Source organism: Tasmannia lanceolata, unplaced genomic scaffold, assembly GCF_043159265.1.
Source record: "Tasmannia lanceolata isolate RefF3 unplaced genomic scaffold, GAP_Taslan_0.1 ptg000029l, whole genome shotgun sequence".
In the NCBI taxonomy this organism is placed as follows: domain Eukaryota; kingdom Viridiplantae; phylum Streptophyta; class Magnoliopsida; order Canellales; family Winteraceae; genus Tasmannia; species Tasmannia lanceolata.
In genome coordinates this window covers 10,113,336-10,135,497 of record NW_027518706.1, presented here as the reverse complement: position 1 = coordinate 10,135,497, position 22,162 = coordinate 10,113,336, and the positions used below count along the sequence as shown (strand labels likewise).

Sequence of the window (22,162 nt, the reverse complement as noted above, 5' to 3'; positions counted from 1 at the left end):
AGTTTGAAATTAGTGTTGAGAGATACATCAATGGGAAGGAATTGAAAGCTGGAGATTGCTCCGCGAGGCTTGTGTCATCGCCTGAACCCTCCTCTAACATCCTCTCCGACTTTGCTGGAGGCTGGTCGGGGGTGAAGCTCAGTCGGCCCTCTCACGTTTATTGAGATCAGATAAAGTATACACTTGGGCCCTTCTAATTCACATCTCCAATTTGTGATTAACCTGAAACCACTGAATTGCCTATCCAAAGAGGAAACTATTGATTATAGTGTGTTCGTTTTGTTGTTGATGGGAGACTTACATTCTTATGTCTTCTTAATTTTTTGTACCTTCTATTGAATAGTAAGAGCAAGATGTTTTGTTTAGGCCACTGGTATTGGCATTACCATGTTTTAGTAATTTTTTGTACCTTCTATTGATTAGTCTTTTCTGTTTTAATTGGTTTTGAGAGCATTTTGGGAACTGTAATAACCTTTGACAGCTGTTTAAATAATAAAAGAAGATACGTAGATAACTAAAATAAGAAGAATGCTAGACTCACAATGGGTCCTCATTGGACAAAACTGTGATTTTCTGTGCATCTTAAATTGGTTTTGACCAATGAGGGCGCCCTTTCCCTGTTTTTTTGCAAGGGCTCCTGTGAGCCTAGCATTCCTCCTAAAATAAAATCTGATTAGAATGAATTAAATCAACCTGATTGGATATCAGGAAAAACATTTCTCATGGGATTTCTTTTCCTCATTTTTTTTCCATTTCCCTGATTCATAGGGAAATCGTATGATTATGGCTTATTTAAAAGGATATCACTATAAATTGAACATCCCTCTATATATTGAACTACGGTGGCTCAAGTTATTGTTTTTATTTTTAATCAAATGATTTAAAAAACAAGAAATTTTGGAATATCTTTTCTTTTCCAAACAATTCATGCAATCCAAACAGTGCCTAAAACTACACTAAAAGTTCCAACTCATTACAAATTTTAATTAGGTAAAGCAATAATAGGATTCAACACAATTCGGAACACACACAAAAAATAGAGAGACAACAGAGAGTAGATAATTTAGTGATAATAATCGGCATCAACAGAGAGTAGATAATTTAGTGATAATTTGAAACAGAGATAATGTTTATCAGAGATACATTTCACTAAAGTTTGATGAAGAAAGCCTTCATAAATCACAATCTCCACACTAGAATCCACATCTGAAATCTATTGAAAAATCCAAGAGGAGGAGGACTAGCCAGCTTGGCTCGGACATAACATGGGCAAACACACTACAAGAGGACAAGAATCAGATAGAAAGAGGCAACCCTTATTAAAACTACCACAACAGAGGCTTAGTACATATAACTGAAAATAGAAGCAAAAACCAAATAGCAATCCCCTGCGCCCCAAGAGCAGACCACAACCTCAAGAAACATACAAAAACCACCATAGAAAAGAGCAAATCCCGAACAGAGAATTCTACCCCCAAACTCAGCCACAAATCTGCAGAAAATCCTCCAAATTTGGTAATTGGTTAGATAGATGAAGGAAAATTAAAGAAAGAAAGTACGTTATATAATTAAAGCTAAAGAGGGGATTATGAAATAACGAACCTGGGATGGTAGAGTGAGTCGGAGAAGAGTACGGTTGAGAGATAAAATCTCCGTTTCAGTGGCCACGGTAGCATGGGAGTAGGGTATTGATGCATCTGCTTTTTGTTGGACGTGGCGGAAAAATGATGACACGTGGTACATGGGCAATCTTGTGCCAATCCTCTCCTCTCTCCCTTTCGCATCGTCTCCCCAAATTTGGACAATTGTAAATATACAATTCTTGGAGTGCGGTGAGGCATTGTAGTCCGGCGGGCAATGAAGTCATTTTACCACAATTATCGATCCACAAAAATTCAAGTGATGTGAGCTTTTCGACCCACTCTGCCAATGATGCCAACTCATCACAATCACGAATTTGCAGTGTTTTTAGGGTAGTAAGGTACTGCAAGTCATCCGGCAAAGAAACCATCTTTTTACAGCCATCAATCTCCAATGACTCAAGAGATTTCAAACGCATCCCATCCGGCAATGATGCCAACTCATCACAACCACGAATTTGCAGTGATTTTAGGGCAGTAAGGTACCGCAAGTCATCCGGCAAAGAAACCATCTTTTTACAGCCATCAATCTCCAATGACTCAAGAGATTTCAAACGCATCCCATCCGGCAATGATGCCAACTCATCACAACCACGAATTTTCAGTTTTTTTAGGGCAGTGAGGTACCGCAAGTCATCCAGCAAAGAAACCATCTTTTCACAGCAAGAAATCTCCAATGACTGAAGAGATTTCAAACGCCGCCCATCTAGCGATGATGCCAACTCATCACAACCACCAATTTTCAGTTTTTTTAGGGCAGTAAGGTACCGCAAGTCATCCGGCAAAGAAACCATCTTTTTACAGCTGTCAATAACCAATGATTGAAGAGATTTCAAGCCCCTTACTACCCCTTCCTTCTCGGGTAATGATGCCAGGTTATTACAACTCACAATGATCAATGACTCGAGAGCAACGAAATTGTCGAGCTCCCTAGGAAGACTACTCAACTTGTAGCAATCTGAAATTTCTAAACGTTGGAGTGCATTGCCGTTGTAATACCCGGTCCCAAGTATTTGGGTAATTATCCTTATCAAAGTGAACATATGATTTTTTTTTATAATGGGTGTCATTATAAAAAATTAAGCCAAGATTAATTGTTAGAAATGGGTGTTAGTATCAAATAAAAGTTGTGAATTTTCTTTGATATGGGTAATAATATCAAATGGACTAAAGTTAAATTAGGAATCAAATATGCAATCATTTTCAATATTCAATCATAAGGTAACAATCATGTGCTATTATCATCAATGACTAAAGTTAAATTAGGAATCAAATATGCAATCATTTTCAATATTCTATCTTAAGATAGCAATCATTTCAATATTGAAAAAGAAAGAAATGTGTGGGATGTTTGGAACCTTACGAGACTACAACCTTCTTCTTTTTTTTCTCTCCACTCTCTTCCTCTCATTGGATGAAGGTTAGTTGGTTAAATTAGGAATCAAATATGCAATCATTTTCAATATTTTATCTTAAGGTAGCAATCATTTCAATATTGAAAAAGAAAGAAATGTGTAGGATGTTTGGAACCTTGCGAGGCTACAACCTTTTCTCTCCACTCTACAACCTTTTCTCTCCACTCTCTTCTCTACAACTTTCTCACCACAACCTTTTCTCTCCACTCTCTTGCCTACAACTTTTTCTCTCCACTCTCTTCTCTCATTGGATGAAGGTTAGTTGTTGTGGGATTTAGAAAGGGGTGGTGTTGATGAAGGTTAGTAGTTGTGGGCTTTAGAAAGGGGTGGTGTTGATGAAGATTAGTTGTTGTGGGCTTTAGAAAGGGGTGGTGTTGATGAAGGTTAGTTGTTGTGGGCTTTAGAAAGAAGAAATATAGGTGTTGGATGTAGTTGTTGTGGGCTTTAGAAAGAAGAAATATAGGTGTTGGATGTAGTTGTTGTGGGCTTTAGAAAGAGGGAATATAGGTGGTGTTTGAGGCCATTGAGATGCTTGTAACTCTCCTACATTGGGATGCTTGTAACTCTCCTACAAGACCAAGTTCTACACCACTTTAGAACCATTGCAAAACAGTCCTAGAAGCCATTGCAAAACAGTCCTAGAAGCCATTGCAAAACAGTCCTAGAAACCTCTGCAAACTGTTATTGCGGCCGGTAAATAAACTACTTTCCACCATCTTGTTGCCATAACCTTGTGTCCAAGAATCAAGGCCTACAAGACCTCATATTCTTGAGATCAACTACGGTTGGGTGGATCTTCATCACGAACAATTGCCAAAATCTTGGGTGGATCTTCATCACGAACAATTGCCAAAATTCTGTAAGTTCATATTCTTACCCAGTTCCCTTCTAGTTTCAGCTTTGCAAATTCCCTTCCTTGCCAAGAACAAAAAGGAGGAAAAGAGTAGTCTTAATTAAATAAATTTGGTTGGGCAAATGGGATTGGAGTTTAGGTGCGATATGTTAGAAAGGAGTTTTTAGAGCCGTCCTAATTTCTTTTCTTTTTAGAGGCGTCCTAATTTCTTTTCTTTTCAGATCAACGTCGTCCTAGAGAAAACAAAACAAATTCAGAAATTCGTGCAAGAGGTAGGTGATCCTACCCTATGTCAGTGTATTATCAAATAATTACATTAGCTAAGTTGAAAGCTTTCTATTTCAATTTTTGCATATCTACTTTGACTTGGAACTTCTTTTGGAGAAGATTTTTACTGAACGTTTTTTTTAGTATGTCATTCTACATAGTTGAATATCATTATGCATGGTATCCTTTAGTCTTGACATGTTTTCATCCCTATACATAAAAAGCTTTATGAAGAACATGATTTAGAAAACTAGAATTCATGAAGCAACAATTTGAAAAGCACTTTGTTTACGATATGTTTTCGTAGATTTGAAATGAGGGAAGTTCCCTATGGCTTGAAGCGTTACAAATTTATGGCATGGTATTGCAAACATTAAAATTGCTTCTCTCTATAATTGCATACAGTCTTGGTATGGAATGGATTCCGCCAGTAAGGTTGATCTCTGGTGGGGATCTAGTGCCCAACCTACCAGTGGGTGAGTACACTGGACGTGATCACGTAGACCGGTCAAATTTTATCTACCCGTAAGGTTGATCTCGGGCGGCCAGTAGGGAGTCCTCTGGCTATTGATATTGTGACATTGCGCACTTTTGGACCTGTGAGTCCTGCGAACGAGTGTTCGCCTTGGGTTACGCTACTTGCCAATAAGGTTGGAAATTGGCCACAGAGAAGACTGTTATGTTTGAAAATATATTACTGTTAAGTATTTGATTTCCAAGTGGAAAAATGCAAAAATCAAGTGTTTGAAAATATATATTCTTGTCATTGATTTCCAAGTGAAAAACTGCATAACCGAGTGGTTGGAACTGTTTTGTAAAAACATGTATTTTTCTTATATAGCTTATGTAGAAATGATCTTTTTAATTCTTATCAATTTCTGCATTGGCTAAATTTTATGGCATGCTACGTCTTTTCCGCACAAGTTTGTTTTTGTTTTCCTATTAGCTGGCTTGGATTTGGAAAACCGGCTGGGCTGTTAGCTCATTATGTGGTTTAACAAATTTCAGATACAGAGGAGCGGCAGTAGATTTGCTGAGATCAGGCACTTGGATTGGAGCCTAGGAGATTTGTTCTTTATTTCATTGTTCCAATTTAGAAACCTTTGATATTTTATTAAGGTGATTGTCTTGAAATAATTATTGTTGGATTTAGACTTATGGACCTAATCTATATTTGTATTTCATTATGAGACTAAAATTTCCGCATTTATTAGTTACTCTGATTGTTGAGAATAGTTGATCGAAAAAGGAGCCTTGCATGCTTGTGGGGGCGACCCTATGGGCGTGCGGCGGCTGTCACGTGCGCCTTACCTAGAATTATGGGTTCGGGGCGTGACAGTAAAGTGGTATCAGAGCAATAGGTTTAAGAACCGGTAGGACCTTAGGCAAAGGCAAATTGTATTTTTACTACAGGACCTTAGGCAAAGGCAAATTGTATTTTTACTACTTAGGTAAAGGCAAATTGTATTTTTACAATTTTTACTACTTACCTTCCGATTAGATGTAGGTATTTTATAATCTAGAGCCTTACTAGTGTTTGCTATTGTTGGGATAGGTATGGCTCGTACCAAGAGAATGACTGACCTTGCTCGTAGCACGACCCGACTTCAGCGAAACCCTATACCGGCTCCAGTGCAGCCAAATCAGGCGCAAGAGGAGGAGCCTCCCACCCCTATCATCCATACTGCAGAGGGAGGGACTCATCAGGAAGAGCAAGGGTTACCCCGATTAGAGCGGATGATGGAGACTTTGGTTGGGGTGGTGACCCAACAGCAGCAGCAGCCTCAGCATCATCCGCCACAGGTCGAGCCTCGTCAGCAGAATAGGATGACCGAGTTTCGGAGGATGGCCAATACATTTGGAGGGACCACTGATCCTCTCGTGGCTGATGAATGGTTGCAAGAGACCGAGAAAATCTTTGAATTTCTGGGGATGGCAGAGCCGGACAAAGTAGTAGCTGCCACGTTCATGCTTAGAGGAAGTGCAGATGCTTGGTGGAAGATGGAGAAGCGTGTCAGGGGGAGCGCTATCATTGCATGGGATGAATTCTCTACAGCTTTCTATGACAAATATTTTCCTGATAGTGTGAGGATTCTTAAGGAAAATGATTTTTTCAATTTAAAGCAAGGGAACAGATCTGTCATAGATTATGAGGCAGAGTTTACGAGATTGGGGATGTTTGCACCCATATCGGTCATGGAGGACGACGGGCTTCTTGCTCGCCGTTTCCAAGACGGACTCAGGGAGCCTATCAGGCATCGAGTAAAAGATTTCCAGCTTAAAACCTATGCAGATGTGTTGAGTAAGGCTTTACAGGTTGAGGAAGGAGTCATCAGGTCCCAACAGCATAGGGACCAGCAGAAGAAGAGATTCAGGGCAGGAGGTCAGCAGGATGGCCAGATTTCAGGAGAGCCATCTAAGAGGCCTAATTCCTACCGCCAGGGAGGTGGATCACAGCAGAGGTCAGGCGACCATCGCCCGCAGCATCAGAGTGCTGGTCAGAGGTCTAGCTTGTGTGCCAAATGCAAGAAACATCATGCAGAAAAGGATTGCCCATGGATCACTGGGGCATGTTTTGAGTGTGGCCAGTTGGGTCACAAGGTAGCAGATTGTCCTCGGAAGAGAAATTTTCAGTTTTCAGGAGCACCCCCAGCAGCGCGAGTTCCGCCCACAGGAGAGAATCGGGCACCTCCAGCGGTGCGAGTCCCGCCCACAGGAGAGAATCAGGCATGGAATAAGAAGCAGAGGATCCCAAGCCGAGTCTATGCACTAACCGAGCAGGACGCTATGGCCTCTAATGCAGTGGTGACAGGTATGTCATTAGTTAGTTGTTGATATTCTTATTCATATAAATGTCTATAAAATTTCAACGTATTGCATTTTGATGTTTGCTTAGTTAATAGTGGGAATAGGTTAACCTATGTTTGCTTAGTTAATAGTGGGAATGGGTTAACCTATGACAGGTACCCTTCCAATAGCTTCGGTCTATGCATGTGTATTATTTGATTCGGGTGCCTCACATTCTTTTATATCATCCCGGTTTGTTGTGAAGCATGGATTAGTTCATGAGCCTTTAGATGTAGAGTTATGTGTAGACACACCTGTAGGAGGTAGCCTGATTACCGACAGGATTTGCAAGTCGTGTGCAGTGAAGATCGGTGACAGGGAGTTACCCGCTGATTTGGTAGTCTTGGAGATGAAGGATTTTGATGTTATTCTTGGGATGGATTGGCTGGCTGCTAATCATGCCAGCCTAGACTGTCACAGTAAGTTAGTGACTTTTCAGATGCCAGGACAGCGAAGGTTCAGTTTTATTGGTAGTCCTGGTGGTGCGCCCACCCAAATCATTTCGGCTTGCAAGGCTAGCAGATTGTTAAGGAAGGGTTGTGAGGGATTTCTTGCCTCTATATCAGAAGTCAGTCAGGAGGCCCTCAGGCTAGAGGACATCACAATTGTACGAGACTTCCCTGATGTATTCCCTGAAGACTTGCCGGGGTTGCCTCCAGATAGAGAGATCGAATTCTCCATTGATCTTGTACCTAGCACGGGTCCCATTTCTAAGGCTCCCTATCGAATGGCTCCAGTAGAGCTTAAGGAGTTGAGTGGGCAGTTGCAAGAACTTCTTGATAAGGGGTTGATCAGACCTAGTGTTTCTCCTTGGGGTGCACCAGTGCTATTTGTGAAGAAGAAAGATGGGAGTATGCGGTTGTGCATCGATTATAGAGAGCTAAACAAGGTAACTGTGAGAAATAAGTATCCATTGCCCAGGATCGAGGATCTATTTGATCAGTTACAGGGGTCTAAAGTATTCTCTAAGATCGATCTTCGCTCGGGTTACCATCAGTTGAAGATCAAGCCAGAAGATGTGCCCAAGTCAGCTTTCAGGACTAGATATGGACACTACGAGTTCTTAGTGTTGCCATTTGGTTTGACTAACGCACCCGCGGCATTTATGGATTTGATGAATAGGGTGTTCAAGCCATTCTTAGACAGATTTGTAGTAGTGTTCATAGATGACATCCTAATCTACTCAAAGAGCCATGAAGAGCATGAAAATCACTTAAGGCAGGTGTTGCAGGTATTGAGAGCAGAGCAGCTATATGCGAAATTCAAGAAGTGTGAGTTTTGGCTTGATAGAGTGGCTTTTCTGGGGCATGTGATTTCTAAGGATGGAGTGTCTGTGGACCCCCAAAAGATTGAGGCCGTAGTGGATTGGAGCAGGCCGTCTAATGTCGCCGAAATTCGCAGTTTCTTAGGTCTGGCGGGATATTACAGGAAATTCGTAGAGGGATTTTCACGGATTGCCGTACCACTGACCCGTCTAACGCATAAGGGAACCAAGTTTGAATGGTCTGATAAGTGCGAGGAGAGCTTCCAAGAGTTGAAACGAAGGTTAGTATCGGCCCCAATCCTCACTATACCATCTGAGAGTGGAGGATTCACCATATATAGTGATGCCTCTAAGAGTGGTTTAGGTTGTGTGTTGATGCAACACGGAAAGGTAGTGGCCTATGCCTCCAGGCAGTTGAAGCCATATGAGCAGAACTATCCGACGCATGATCTAGAGTTAGCAGCAGTAGTGTTTGCATTGAAAATTTGGAGACACTACCTTTATGGGGAGCCATGTGAGGTCTTCACTGACCATAAGAGCCTAAAGTACTTGTTCACGCAAAAGGAGCTAAATATGCGTCAGAGGAGATGGCTTGAATTGCTACAGGACTATGACCTGACCATCAGCTATCATCCAGGGAAGGCTAATGTAGTAGCAGATGCTTTGAGCAGAAAGGCCCAGGGTAAGATGGCATCTTTGATAACTAATCAAAGGCAGATCATTGAGGACTTGAGGAGGTTGAGTATTGAGGTAAGACAGCACGAGCCTGGTCTGCAAATTGCGAACCTGAGAGTTCAGCCCACTTTGTTAGAGAAAATAAAGATTTCTCAGAGTACTGATGAGAGACTCCATAAGATCAGGGCAGAAGTTGAGGCAGGATCCCAATTAGATTTTCGAGTCCATGAGGATGGGTCCTTGAGGTTCGGAACTCGGTTGTGTGTGCCTGCTGATGCGGATCTCAAGAGGGAGATTATGGATGAGGCCCATAGTTCTACTTATTCAGTGCACCCTGGAAGCACCAAAATGTACAGGGACCTCAGAGAAATTTTCTGGTGGAATAACATGAAGCGAGAGATTGCAGAGTTTGTGGCTCGTTGTATAATCTGCCAGCAGGTCAAGATAGAGCATCAGAGACCTGCCGGGAAGTTAGAGCCCCTCCCTATTCCAGAGTGGAAATGGGAGCACATCACTATGGATTTTGTGACCGGTTTGCCAAAGACATTGAAGAAAAATGATGCCATTTGGGTTATAGTCGACAGGTTGACTAAGTCGGCTCACTTCTTGGCTTATAGAGTGGGTTCGACATTGGATCAGATGGCAGAGTGGTACTTGGAGGAGATTGTCAGGCTACATGGAGTGCCAGTGTCGATTGTGTCTGACAGAGACCCAAGGTTCGTGTCTCAGTTCTGGAGGAGTTTCCATAAGGCTTTGGGAACTAGGTTGAACTTCAGTACAGCGTATCATCCACAAACCGATGGCCAGTCAGAACGGACGATCCAGATATTGGAAGACATGCTGAGAGCATGTGCCTTGGATTTTAGAGGTTCTTGGGATCGGCAGTTACCTTTGGTGGAGTTCGCATACAACAATAGCTACCAATCCAGCATTCAGATGGCCCCTTATGAGGCCCTCTATGGTAGAAAGTGCAGGTCTCCCATCCATTGGGATGAGGTTGGTGAGAGGCAGAATTTTGGGCCCGGAGCTAGTGCATCAGGCAGAAGAAAAGGTTCAATTGATCAGAGAGCGTCTCCGAGCAGCACAAAGCAGGCAGAAGAGCTACGCTGATGTCAGGAGGCGTGAGCTTGAATTTGAAGTTGGAGATCGTGTTTTCTTGAGGGTGTCTCCCACTAAAGGAGTGGTCAGATTTGGCATTAGAGGAAAGTTGAATCCCAAGTATGTTGGGCCATACGAAATTCTTAAAAGGGTCGGGACAGTTGCCTATCGCCTTGCACTACCACCCAGTTTGGCTGGGGTGCATAATGTCTTCCATGTCTCTATGCTGAGGAAGTATGTTCCGGACCCGGACCGTGTAGTAGAATTGGCCCCTTTGCAACTCAGAGAGGATATGTCATATGAGGAACACCCGGTGCGTATCGTTGATCGAAAGGACCAAGTTCTTAGAAAACGCACCATTCCCTATGTCAAGGTACAGTGGAGAAATCACTCTGAGCGAGAGGCAACTTGGGAGCTTGAGGAGGAGATGCAGGAAAAATACCCCCAGCTTTTTCAAGCACCAGGTATGTGAAATTCGAGGACGAAATTCTTTTTAGGGGGGTATGATGTAATACCCGGTCCCAAGTATTTGGGTAATTATCCTTATCAAAGTGAACATATGATTTTTTTTTATAATGGGTGTCATTATAAAAAATTAAGCCAAGATTAATTGTTAGAAATGGGTGTTAGTATCAAATAAAAGTTGTGAATTTTCTTTGATATGGGTAATAATATCAAATGGACTAAAGTTAAATTAGGAATCAAATATGCAATCATTTTCAATATTCAATCATAAGGTAACAATCATGTGCTATTATCATCAATGACTAAAGTTAAATTAGGAATCAAATATGCAATCATTTTCAATATTCTATCTTAAGATAGCAATCATTTCAATATTGAAAAAGAAAGAAATGTGTGGGATGTTTGGAACCTTACGAGACTACAACCTTCTTCTTTTTTTTCTCTCCACTCTCTTCCTCTCATTGGATGAAGGTTAGTTGGTTAAATTAGGAATCAAATATGCAATCATTTTCAATATTTTATCTTAAGGTAGCAATCATTTCAATATTGAAAAAGAAAGAAATGTGTAGGATGTTTGGAACCTTGCGAGGCTACAACCTTTTCTCTCCACTCTACAACCTTTTCTCTCCACTCTCTTCTCTACAACTTTCTCACCACAACCTTTTCTCTCCACTCTCTTGCCTACAACTTTTTCTCTCCACTCTCTTCTCTCATTGGATGAAGGTTAGTTGTTGTGGGATTTAGAAAGGGGTGGTGTTGATGAAGGTTAGTAGTTGTGGGCTTTAGAAAGGGGTGGTGTTGATGAAGATTAGTTGTTGTGGGCTTTAGAAAGGGGTGGTGTTGATGAAGGTTAGTTGTTGTGGGCTTTAGAAAGAAGAAATATAGGTGTTGGATGTAGTTGTTGTGGGCTTTAGAAAGAAGAAATATAGGTGTTGGATGTAGTTGTTGTGGGCTTTAGAAAGAGGGAATATAGGTGGTGTTTGAGGCCATTGAGATGCTTGTAACTCTCCTACATTGGGATGCTTGTAACTCTCCTACAAGACCAAGTTCTACACCACTTTAGAACCATTGCAAAACAGTCCTAGAAGCCATTGCAAAACAGTCCTAGAAGCCATTGCAAAACAGTCCTAGAAACCTCTGCAAACTGTTATTGCGGCCGGTAAATAAACTACTTTCCACCATCTTGTTGCCATAACCTTGTGTCCAAGAATCAAGGCCTACAAGACCTCATATTCTTGAGATCAACTACGGTTGGGTGGATCTTCATCACGAACAATTGCCAAAATCTTGGGTGGATCTTCATCACGAACAATTGCCAAAATTCTGTAAGTTCATATTCTTACCCAGTTCCCTTCTAGTTTCAGCTTTGCAAATTCCCTTCCTTGCCAAGAACAAAAAGGAGGAAAAGAGTAGTCTTAATTAAATAAATTTGGTTGGGCAAATGGGATTGGAGTTTAGGTGCGATATGTTAGAAAGGAGTTTTTAGAGCCGTCCTAATTTCTTTTCTTTTTAGAGGCGTCCTAATTTCTTTTCTTTTCAGATCAACGTCGTCCTAGAGAAAACAAAACAAATTCAGAAATTCGTGCAAGAGGTAGGTGATCCTACCCTATGTCAGTGTATTATCAAATAATTACATTAGCTAAGTTGAAAGCTTTCTATTTCAATTTTTGCATATCTACTTTGACTTGGAACTTCTTTTGGAGAAGATTTTTACTGAACGTTTTTTTTAGTATGTCATTCTACATAGTTGAATATCATTATGCATGGTATCCTTTAGTCTTGACATGTTTTCATCCCTATACATAAAAAGCTTTATGAAGAACATGATTTAGAAAACTAGAATTCATGAAGCAACAATTTGAAAAGCACTTTGTTTACGATATGTTTTCGTAGATTTGAAATGAGGGAAGTTCCCTATGGCTTGAAGCGTTACAAATTTATGGCATGGTATTGCAAACATTAAAATTGCTTCTCTCTATAATTGCATACAGTCTTGGTATGGAATGGATTCCGCCAGTAAGGTTGATCTCTGGTGGGGATCTAGTGCCCAACCTACCAGTGGGTGAGTACACTGGACGTGATCACGTAGACCGGTCAAATTTTATCTACCCGTAAGGTTGATCTCGGGCGGCCAGTAGGGAGTCCTCTGGCTATTGATATTGTGACATTGCGCACTTTTGGACCTGTGAGTCCTGCGAACGAGTGTTCGCCTTGGGTTACGCTACTTGCCAATAAGGTTGGAAATTGGCCACAGAGAAGACTGTTATGTTTGAAAATATATTACTGTTAAGTATTTGATTTCCAAGTGGAAAAATGCAAAAATCAAGTGTTTGAAAATATATATTCTTGTCATTGATTTCCAAGTGAAAAACTGCATAACCGAGTGGTTGGAACTGTTTTGTAAAAACATGTATTTTTCTTATATAGCTTATGTAGAAATGATCTTTTTAATTCTTATCAATTTCTGCATTGGCTAAATTTTATGGCATGCTACGTCTTTTCCGCACAAGTTTGTTTTTGTTTTCCTATTAGCTGGCTTGGATTTGGAAAACCGGCTGGGCTGTTAGCTCATTATGTGGTTTAACAAATTTCAGATACAGAGGAGCGGCAGTAGATTTGCTGAGATCAGGCACTTGGATTGGAGCCTAGGAGATTTGTTCTTTATTTCATTGTTCCAATTTAGAAACCTTTGATATTTTATTAAGGTGATTGTCTTGAAATAATTATTGTTGGATTTAGACTTATGGACCTAATCTATATTTGTATTTCATTATGAGACTAAAATTTCCGCATTTATTAGTTACTCTGATTGTTGAGAATAGTTGATCGAAAAAGGAGCCTTGCATGCTTGTGGGGGCGACCCTATGGGCGTGCGGCGGCTGTCACGTGCGCCTTACCTAGAATTATGGGTTCGGGGCGTGACAGCCGTCTCGAAGAAAGCTTTCTGGAAAGGAAGACATCTCAACAAGATGATCAATATAAAGGGAGGTAAGATGCAGAAAACATGGCAGGGTAATCAACTTTGGGCAGCGTTTAATCACCAATCCATTGAGGCAAGGAAAAGCTCCTTCTTCCTCCGCTGATGCCCACATCTCTAAATTTTCCATTTCACATAGCGAAAGGCTTTTCAAAGATGGAAAGGAAAATCCATTCAATGTGCTATTACCGTAAAACTCATTGTTGATCTGCTTCAATGCAGACATTCCAGATATCACAAGATTCTCGAGCGAGGGAAGTTGGCCAAGTGGTGGGAGATTTTCACATCTCCGGCAATTTGAAAGAGAAACATTAACTAGATTTGTGAGCAATGAATTCTGTATCCATCCTGGAAATCGAATACCCTCATAGGCTGTTATCCACAAATCTTTCAAATCACAGTGTGGTTCAAGGCCTTCTAACACTTTTTCCTGCATCTCAACATCACCACGATCACCCCACCATGATAACTTCAATTCTCTGAGATTTTTCTTGCGTTTCAAGTTGGCTTGTTTCGCATCACTTGCATTTCTCACAAGGTTAAGTTGTTTTATTGATAGTTCACCTCTAAGCTTTAAATTGCTCAACTCACTGAGGCGGCGTCCTTCCTCGTCACCCACAATGAAAATGGATAGCATCTGGAGACAACTCAGCTCCCCAATCCCAATGGGCACACAAGTTAATGACGTACAACCATAAGCGTCTACATGTCTGAGGCTCCTCATTTTTCTCATGTCCCTAGGCAAATTACAGAGGCTAAGACAATCTCTCAGTTTCAATGTTTGCAAATTTTGTAGCTTGGTAATCGATTCAGGTAATGTTTCAATGCGATAATTAGTGGAGAGGTTGAGGTATCTTAGCTGTTTCAAATTGCATATTGAATGGGGGATCTCAGCAACATTTATGTAACTAAGATCTAGGCATCGCAAGTATCTAAGTTTCTTTATGTTGCTAGGGACAGAATTATAATAAACATGGCCCAATAGTATTGTTCGTATGGTTTTGGCCTCGTACAACCTCTGCTCTTCTAATAGTGAATCCAAATGAGAATAGACATATCGGGTCGATGTAGGAATATCTACAATTTTTTCCCGATCCAAAATATAACACTTGTTCCCAATAACAGACCGTGCAAGATCGTGAACCAAATCATGCATTTTGCAACTTGTTATATTTCCAGCATCGTCTTTTTCTATGTCTTGGAAGAAAGACCTCCATAATAAATCATTGAAAATCTCATTTCCAATGTCTTCCAACTCCATTCCTACCTTAGGGGTAACAAAGCCATTAGCTATCCACATAAGAATAAGTTCTTCTTTCTCAATGGTAAAGCCTTTAGGGAATACAGAGCAAAACGAAAAGCATTGCCTTAGATGAGATGGCAAATTAATATAGCTCAATATTAGAGCCGGCAAAATTTCATTTTCTCCTAGTTCCCATATCTGACTGTCTCTTACCCACTCCCACCGTGCTTCCTGTTTGCCACGCAGGAGTCTTCCTAATGCCTTTGCTGCTAATGGCACACCCCCACATTTTTCGACAATCTGTTCACCAATTGGAACCAAATTTTGATGCTCTTCACTTCTCCCTGATCCAAATGCTTGACGTTCAAACAGAGACCAACAATCACTGAATGATAAACCAGTCAAGTGGAGGAGGGATCCATGAAGCCCACCCATCATCGATGCAACCGTTTCTTTACGAGTAGTCACAATGATTTTGCTCCCTTTAACGTTACATTTTAAGATTTGCTTCAGTTTCTCCCATGCTCCTTCATCTTCGTTCCATACGTCATCAAGTACAAGCAAAAATCTCTTCTCACATATTATATTTTGTAGTTTTATTCGCATCTCCTCTAACTGTGTAACATCTGTTTTAGTTCCAGTTGCAGATTCTAAAATATTTTTTACAATTCCAGTAACATCAAAATCTTGAGACACATAAATCCACTTGCTTAGCTGAAAATGGCCTATTACAATCTCATGATTGAAGGCCAATTTAGCTAATGTGGTTTTCCCCATACCCGCCATGCCAACTAGGGCAATAACCGGGACTTCATTTTCATTATTATTAACATCGGCTTGCAATAGCCGCACAATCTCTTCTTTATCCTTATCTCTCCCATAAACTTCTAATTCATTTACATCGGACACAGATTCATGCACATCGGACACAGTATGTGTTCTCTCTTGACTCCCAGGACTCGTAGTTGTTACATCCAATTTGAACGTGTTCCTGTCTTGTGCAATATTTTGTATTCTCGTGAGGATCTTTTTGGTCCTGGTTGCTATCTTATGGCGTTGGAATTGAAAACTAGGTAAGAAGGAATTACTTACCTGGATGTTGCCAAACCCAATTGAGTGTAATCCCTGAGCTTCCACAGCCCAGTCTGATAAGATGTCATCAGCATCATAGGCCGCATCCATAAGATTTGAGAGCCAACCCTTGAGCTGCCCATTCTTCATGGCCATCTCCTCTGCGTTTGGGAGTATATCACCAATCAATCCTAACTGTTTCTTAAGCTCTTCCAAATCATCCTTAACACCCCCGAGTAAATCAACCTCGTTTTGGATTAGAGAGTTCAAATTCCTAAGCAGTATAGTGACGATAGCACCCGCCATATTTCCTTGGTAACAGAAAAAAAAAATTCTAGAGCAAAGAGCAAGTAGAATCACAAGGATATCTTGCAAGCTTCTTCCTGTAAGATGGTTTGTTATATAGACTCTTCAAATGGAGGGTTTGATCATCCTATGGTGCAGGCCAAACAATACTTTCTGAAAAATACGGGGACTATCAAGGGCTTACACCGTATAATTTCTCATATATAAAATCAGACCAAACTCTTGTAACCTTCACCCCTTACCCCCACACTACATGTATTTGTCATCTCACTGACAAGAAATGAATAGACCCATCTTTATGTCTCTCTCACAAGACATAGAGATACCCCCTTTCACGTGACATAGAGATATCCACTTACTTTTATAAAAGGGAAAATTATAAAAAAAATGCAAAGTTTTATCTAAATTGTGAATAAAGGGTATTAATTTGAAATTTATACAAAACGTGTTGTCAGGTGAGAGAAGATGGCTTTTAGGACAAATATACCCCTCCTACCTCTTTTTTCTCTCCACCTTTTTGCACCTATCCATATGCACTTATTAACCTTCTTCTTCCTCAAGACTTTTCTAACGTGGAAAACTCCATGGAAGGGTTTTGAAGGTTTCCATTTACAACAGGATTTGGTAATCGTGAGGGTTTATTCATGATAAACTTATCGAAGCAGTGTTACAAAATGCAAAGAAAATGAATTTTGAGCTTAAAACTGAATTTTGTTGTTTTCCCCATTTTCAAGATAAATCCATTTTCTTTGTATTTTTTTATTCTAAAACACCAAAATCAAGCTTCAATTTATGGTTTCCTGCATGACACTAAGATCACAATGTATATCCCTATCATCCTTCGAATTTTTACTCAATTTGAAAATAAAAATCTTTGGAATTATCCCTATTCTACTAGCTTCCATCGGAAGTCCGAACAAAACTTCGGACTTCCGAATGGAAGCCAGTATACATAACCAAAATATTGGTTCCATTCGGAAGTCCGAAGGTTTGTTCGGACTTCCGAGTCGGACTTCCGAACAAACGTTCGAACTTCCGACAGAAGACAGTCAAACTTTGTAGTTCGGTAATTGTCATATGTTAGTGCATCCTTTTGTTACTTTTTTCATAATTTTAATACTTTGCTTCCATTTTTTCGTAATTTCTCATTTAAAACTTAGCACTTCAGCCACAAATCCGTAATGATTACTATTTTTTGCAAGTAATGATTACTATTTTTTGCAATTATGCTTTTGCTAGCCACCTTTGCACCCATTTTACTTCTGCGAATCTTTGCATCAAAGGATGGGCCACAAGCCGAGAAGTTGCTTCGGCAAAGGTAGCTAGCAAATTCCCATACAAAAAAGGGAAATGTTATCCACACTACTGTATTTTGATGAGGGCACTCCTCATTTTATTAAAAGTACGTTATGGCCACCCATAGGATGATCCAAAGCATCAATTAGATGGGCCACAGCCTAAATTGGTTGTGTCCCAAAAATCATTTCCATAGGTTGATCCTAACCCTCCAATCTATAGAGGGTTAGGACCAACCCTCTAACATTCTGATCAGAGGGTTAGGATAAACCTACGGAAATGCTTTTTGGGGCACAACCTATTTAGGCTGTGGCCCATCTAATGGACGGTTTGGATCATCCTATGGTGCGGGCCATACCGTACTTTTAATAAAGTGAGGAGTGTCCTCATCAAAATACGGTAGTGCGGATAACTGTTAGCCCAAGGGTTCAACAAGTACTCCTATTGAATTGTTTTGATGATTAACAAACTCAATTTGTTATAAAGGTTTTATACACTAATGATTTCCATTGGCAAAGTTATTATGTTCACAGTGTAGCATCCTCAAGAGTGCATGACAAATGACAAATCATTCAAGCTCAAAGTGATATCAAAAGCATGAAGAAGGCATCACCATCTCAATGGCATTCAATGACAAGGTTGAACTCAAGCACAAGAATGGAACATCAACTCAAGCTCAGGAATGGCAAATCAACTTAAAAGTTCAAGCTTGGCTCAAGCAAATGGAGTTGAGTGAAGACTTGTCAAAGCCCTATAAGGTGCCAACAAGATCGAAGACCAAGTAAAGTTATAATGTAAATGGTCCTTAATGTTTAGTCTAGGTCTATGGCACAAAGGAGAGATAAAATTTAACTAAGTAGAACTTAATGAGTTTGTGAATGTTCATAGTGGTGTCTCAACATTGTTGGACCCTCATGACATTCCATTTATCTTGAAAAATCAAAGTTCCAAAAGCCCAAACAAAAACAGCAAACACATAAAGAAATTCTGCTGTTCGTAGGCTTCTCGGAGCTCCGAGAAATGTTCCAGGTTCAAAAAATAATGCCGCTCGGAGCTCCGAGCCCGGAGTCCGAGACGACAGTTGGGGAGCGAAAAAAAAAAAAATTTTTTGTCCCCTCTATATATATGAACCTAGGGACTCTTGGGCTTTTCACCAAAGGAGTTTACCAAGATTTCAAGAGCACTAAAAGTCATTTATTCTCCCTCTCTTGAAGATCTTCACTCTCCATCTCTCTCTTGTGCCATTTACCTTAGATTATTCTTGAGAGACCTTAGGACCTTCATTGTTCATCTTGTTCTTGTGAGAGTGTGTGAGCTTTACTTTAAATTAGCCTATCTAGAGGCAAGCAAGCTTTTTCATTTCATCTTCTTTGTATTTGGCACAAAGGGCGCCCTAGAAGACCCTTGGAGCGTGGAGCTCGATTTGTACAAGGCGAAAGGAAGGCCGTATTTAAGTTCCTTGGAGAAGATAGTGGAATCCTCAAGGAGAGTAACTTGAGAAGAGTGGAGTAGGTCTTGAGCTAAGACCGAACCACTATAAAAATCTTTGTGTCAAAGCTTCTTTGCCTCTTCACCTCTTCTTGTGTGGTAAGTTTTCACTATTGCTTTAAATACTAGTTTTGATTTCCTATTCAATCTAAAACTAGGGCAACCTAAGTTTTCCAAATTCTTAAAATTTGAAAAGAAACCCAATTCACCCCCTCTTGGGTAGCTAAGTGGAATTTCAATAACATTTCCCAAAAACATCTTAAATAATACGGCAAAAATCCGGGTGACACGTGGGTCGACCCGGCCCGTACGGGAACCACATTTTCTACCCCGGAACCACTAGGGAACCAAATTTTATACCTCTGAACCACTAGGGAATCACATTTTATACCCCAGAACTACTAGGGAACCACATTTTCTACCCCGGAACCACTAGAGAACCACATTTTATACGCCGGAACCACTAGAGAACCACATTTTATACCTCGGAACCACATTTTATACCCCAGAACCATTACGGAACTACCTCGGAACCACTATGGAACCACATTTTATACCTCGGAACCACTAGGGAACCACATTTTATGCCCTCGAACCACTACCAAACCACATTTTATGCCTTGGAACCACTAGGGAAGCACATTCTCTACCCCGAAACCACTAGGGAAACACATTTTATACCTCGGAACCACTAAGGAACCACATTTTCTACTCCGGAACCACTAGGGAACCACATTTTCTACTCCAAGACCACTAGGGAACCACATTTTCTACCCCGGAACCACTAGGGAACCACACTTTATACCCCGGAACCACTAGGGAACCACATTTTATACCTCGGAACCACTACGGAACCACATTCTATACTCCAGAACCACTACAGAACCACATTTTATACCCCGGAACCACTAGGGAACCACATTTTATACCCCGGAACCACTAGGGAACCACACTTTATACCCCGGAACCATTACGGAACCACATTTTATACGCCGGAAACACTAGGGAACCACATTTTCTACCCCGAAATCACTACGGAACCACTACGGAACCACATTTTATACCTCGGAACCACTAGGGAACCACATTTTATACCCCGAAACCACTAGGGAACCACATTTTCTACTCCGGAACCACTAGGGAACTACATTTTCTACTCCGGAACCACTAGGGAACCACATTTTATACCCCGGAACCACTAGGGAACCACATTTTCTACCCCGAAACCACTAGGGAACCACATTTTATACCCCGGAACTACTAGGGAACCACATTTTCTACCCCGGAACCACTACGGAACCGCATTTTTTACCTCGGAACCACTAGGGAACCACATTTTATACCCCGGAACCACTAGGGAACCACATTTTATACCTCGGAATTACAGGGAACCACAATTTTTACTTCGGAACCACTAGGGAAAAACATTTTATACCCCGGAACCATTAGGGAACCACATTTTATACCCCGGAACCACTAGGGAACCACATTTTATACATAGCAACCACTAGTGAACCACATTTTATACCTCGGAACAGCTAGGGAACCACATTTTATAACCCGGAACCACATTTTATAACCCGGAACCACTAGGGAACCACATTTTATACCCCGGAACCACTACGGAACCACATTTTATTCCCCATAACCACTACAGAACCACATTTTATACCTCAGAACCACTAGGGAACCAGATTTTCTACCCCGAAACCACTACAGAACCACATTTTATACCTCATAACCACTAGGGAACCAGATTTTCTACCCTGGAACTACTACAGAATCACATTTTATACCCCGGAACCACTAGGTTCTAACATGTAACCAAACATGATTGTATACATAGAGAGAGATAGAGAGAGGTCAAGATAAACATGGCAACCAAACAAAGAGTCTCATAAATATGGTGAAAAAACCAAAGCACAATAAACATGAAAACATGAAGAGAAGATGTTAAACCTAACCGAAGCTATGTTTATCACCCAAATAAGCAATGTAGATCTTTTTCCAAACTACAATGGCAATGGAGCTATATCACGTTGGCAATGGGCTTTTTTCCTAATGTACAATGGCAATGGAGCTTTATCACGTTGCAAATGGAGTTTTTTTTCAACACTACAATGGTAATGGAGCTTGGAAACGTTGGCAATGGAGCTTTTTTCCAAAACTACAATGGCAATGGCAAGCTTCAAAAACCTTCCTTGAAGCCTTGAGGAAGAAGAATGTGGTAGGTAAATGGCAACCTTAAAAACCCTCTCATGGAGTTTTCCACGTTAGAAAAGCCTTGAGGAAGAAGAATGTGGTAGGTGAGAAGGTAATAAGTATATAGGGATAGGTGAAAAAGGTGGAGGGAAAAAAGAGGTAGGATGAGTATATTTGTCCTAAAAGCCATATTCTCTCACCTAACAACACCATTTTTATAATTTTCAATTCACTACCCTTTATTCACAATTTAGACAAAACTTTGCATTTTTTTAATAATTTTTCCTTCATTTAATTCATCTATGGTGGTTGTTTTCTCCTGCAAAAGCTAGCCACAAAATTGCCTAGCAAATCCCTCAATATAAATATAAATATAAAGAGAGATCAGTAGTCAATAAATGCCATCATAAAAATCAAAGAAACATAATAGTCACCGCATACGATAAATTTGAAATTTCGCCAAATTTCGGTTTCGGTCTGAAATTTTGGAATTTTGGCGAAATTTCAAACCATGCTATAAAGACACCATCTCCCATGTTGTTTGAATCATCCAACCTGTTCATTCCATAGAACTTCACATAGATAGGGTGTTCCCAACAAACCATCTCCATACAATCATCCTAACCATTTGATCTGTAGAACCAGAAAATGGATCCATTTTCTAGCCATTCATTTTAAACCTCCACAAATCAACGCTTACCATGATCCTATGGAGATCATTTCTTAGCTAGGAACACCCTATCTATATTAGGTCCTATAGAATCAATATGTAACATAACCCAAACAACATAGCTGCCTACCCTATTTATAGTGCCTTGCTCAGATAAGCTAGCTATCAGAGTTATCGCTCAGAAACCTTTAGCTGATATTTTATTATAACATCTTAAACATAATAAATAAATATAACATGGAAGTTGCTAGGCAATTTCGTGGAAAGCCATTTCACAGCTGGCTTCTCAATGAGAGAATAGCCACCTCAGATGAATTAAATGAATAAGACAATGTTAAAAAGTCAACCTGTATGGCTGTTCTCACATGCAAAAGCTAGCCCTGAA

The 22,162-nt window shown here is 40.5% G+C and overlaps 2 protein-coding genes and 2 long non-coding RNA genes across 4 annotated transcripts; 2 read left to right on the top strand and 2 right to left on the bottom strand.

The window, feature by feature from the left end:
• Positions 1-1,187: 1,187 nt before the first annotated feature.
• On the bottom strand, positions 1,188-1,711 carry LOC143859090 (uncharacterized). The gene is made up of 2 exons (XR_013239139.1): positions 1,603-1,711; positions 1,188-1,492 (listed from the first exon to the last, which is right to left on the bottom strand). It is a non-coding gene; the product is annotated as an uncharacterized LOC143859090 (long non-coding RNA).
• A 15-nt stretch (positions 1,712-1,726) lies between these two features.
• LOC143859033 (putative disease resistance protein RGA1) lies at positions 1,727-16,140 on the bottom strand (the record flags this gene model as incomplete). The annotated part of the gene is made up of 3 exons (XM_077369706.1): positions 13,566-16,140; positions 5,861-6,060; positions 1,727-2,666 (listed from the first exon to the last, which is right to left on the bottom strand). Coding segments are annotated over exons 1-3 (3,696 nt in total), but the record flags the coding sequence as incomplete, so codon positions are not given.
• Positions 2,713-6,098, top strand: LOC143859089 (uncharacterized). The gene is made up of 3 exons (XR_013239138.1): positions 2,713-3,914; positions 4,130-4,180; positions 5,184-6,098. It is a non-coding gene; the product is annotated as an uncharacterized LOC143859089 (long non-coding RNA).
• Positions 6,127-13,316, top strand: LOC143859088 (uncharacterized). The gene is made up of 2 exons (XM_077369771.1): positions 6,127-6,987; positions 13,119-13,316. The coding sequence occupies exons 1-2, from the start codon at positions 6,144-6,146 to the stop codon at positions 13,136-13,138; spliced, it is 864 nt and encodes a 287-aa protein (XP_077225886.1). The 5' UTR covers positions 6,127-6,143; the 3' UTR covers positions 13,139-13,316.
• Positions 16,141-22,162: the final 6,022 nt, after the last annotated feature.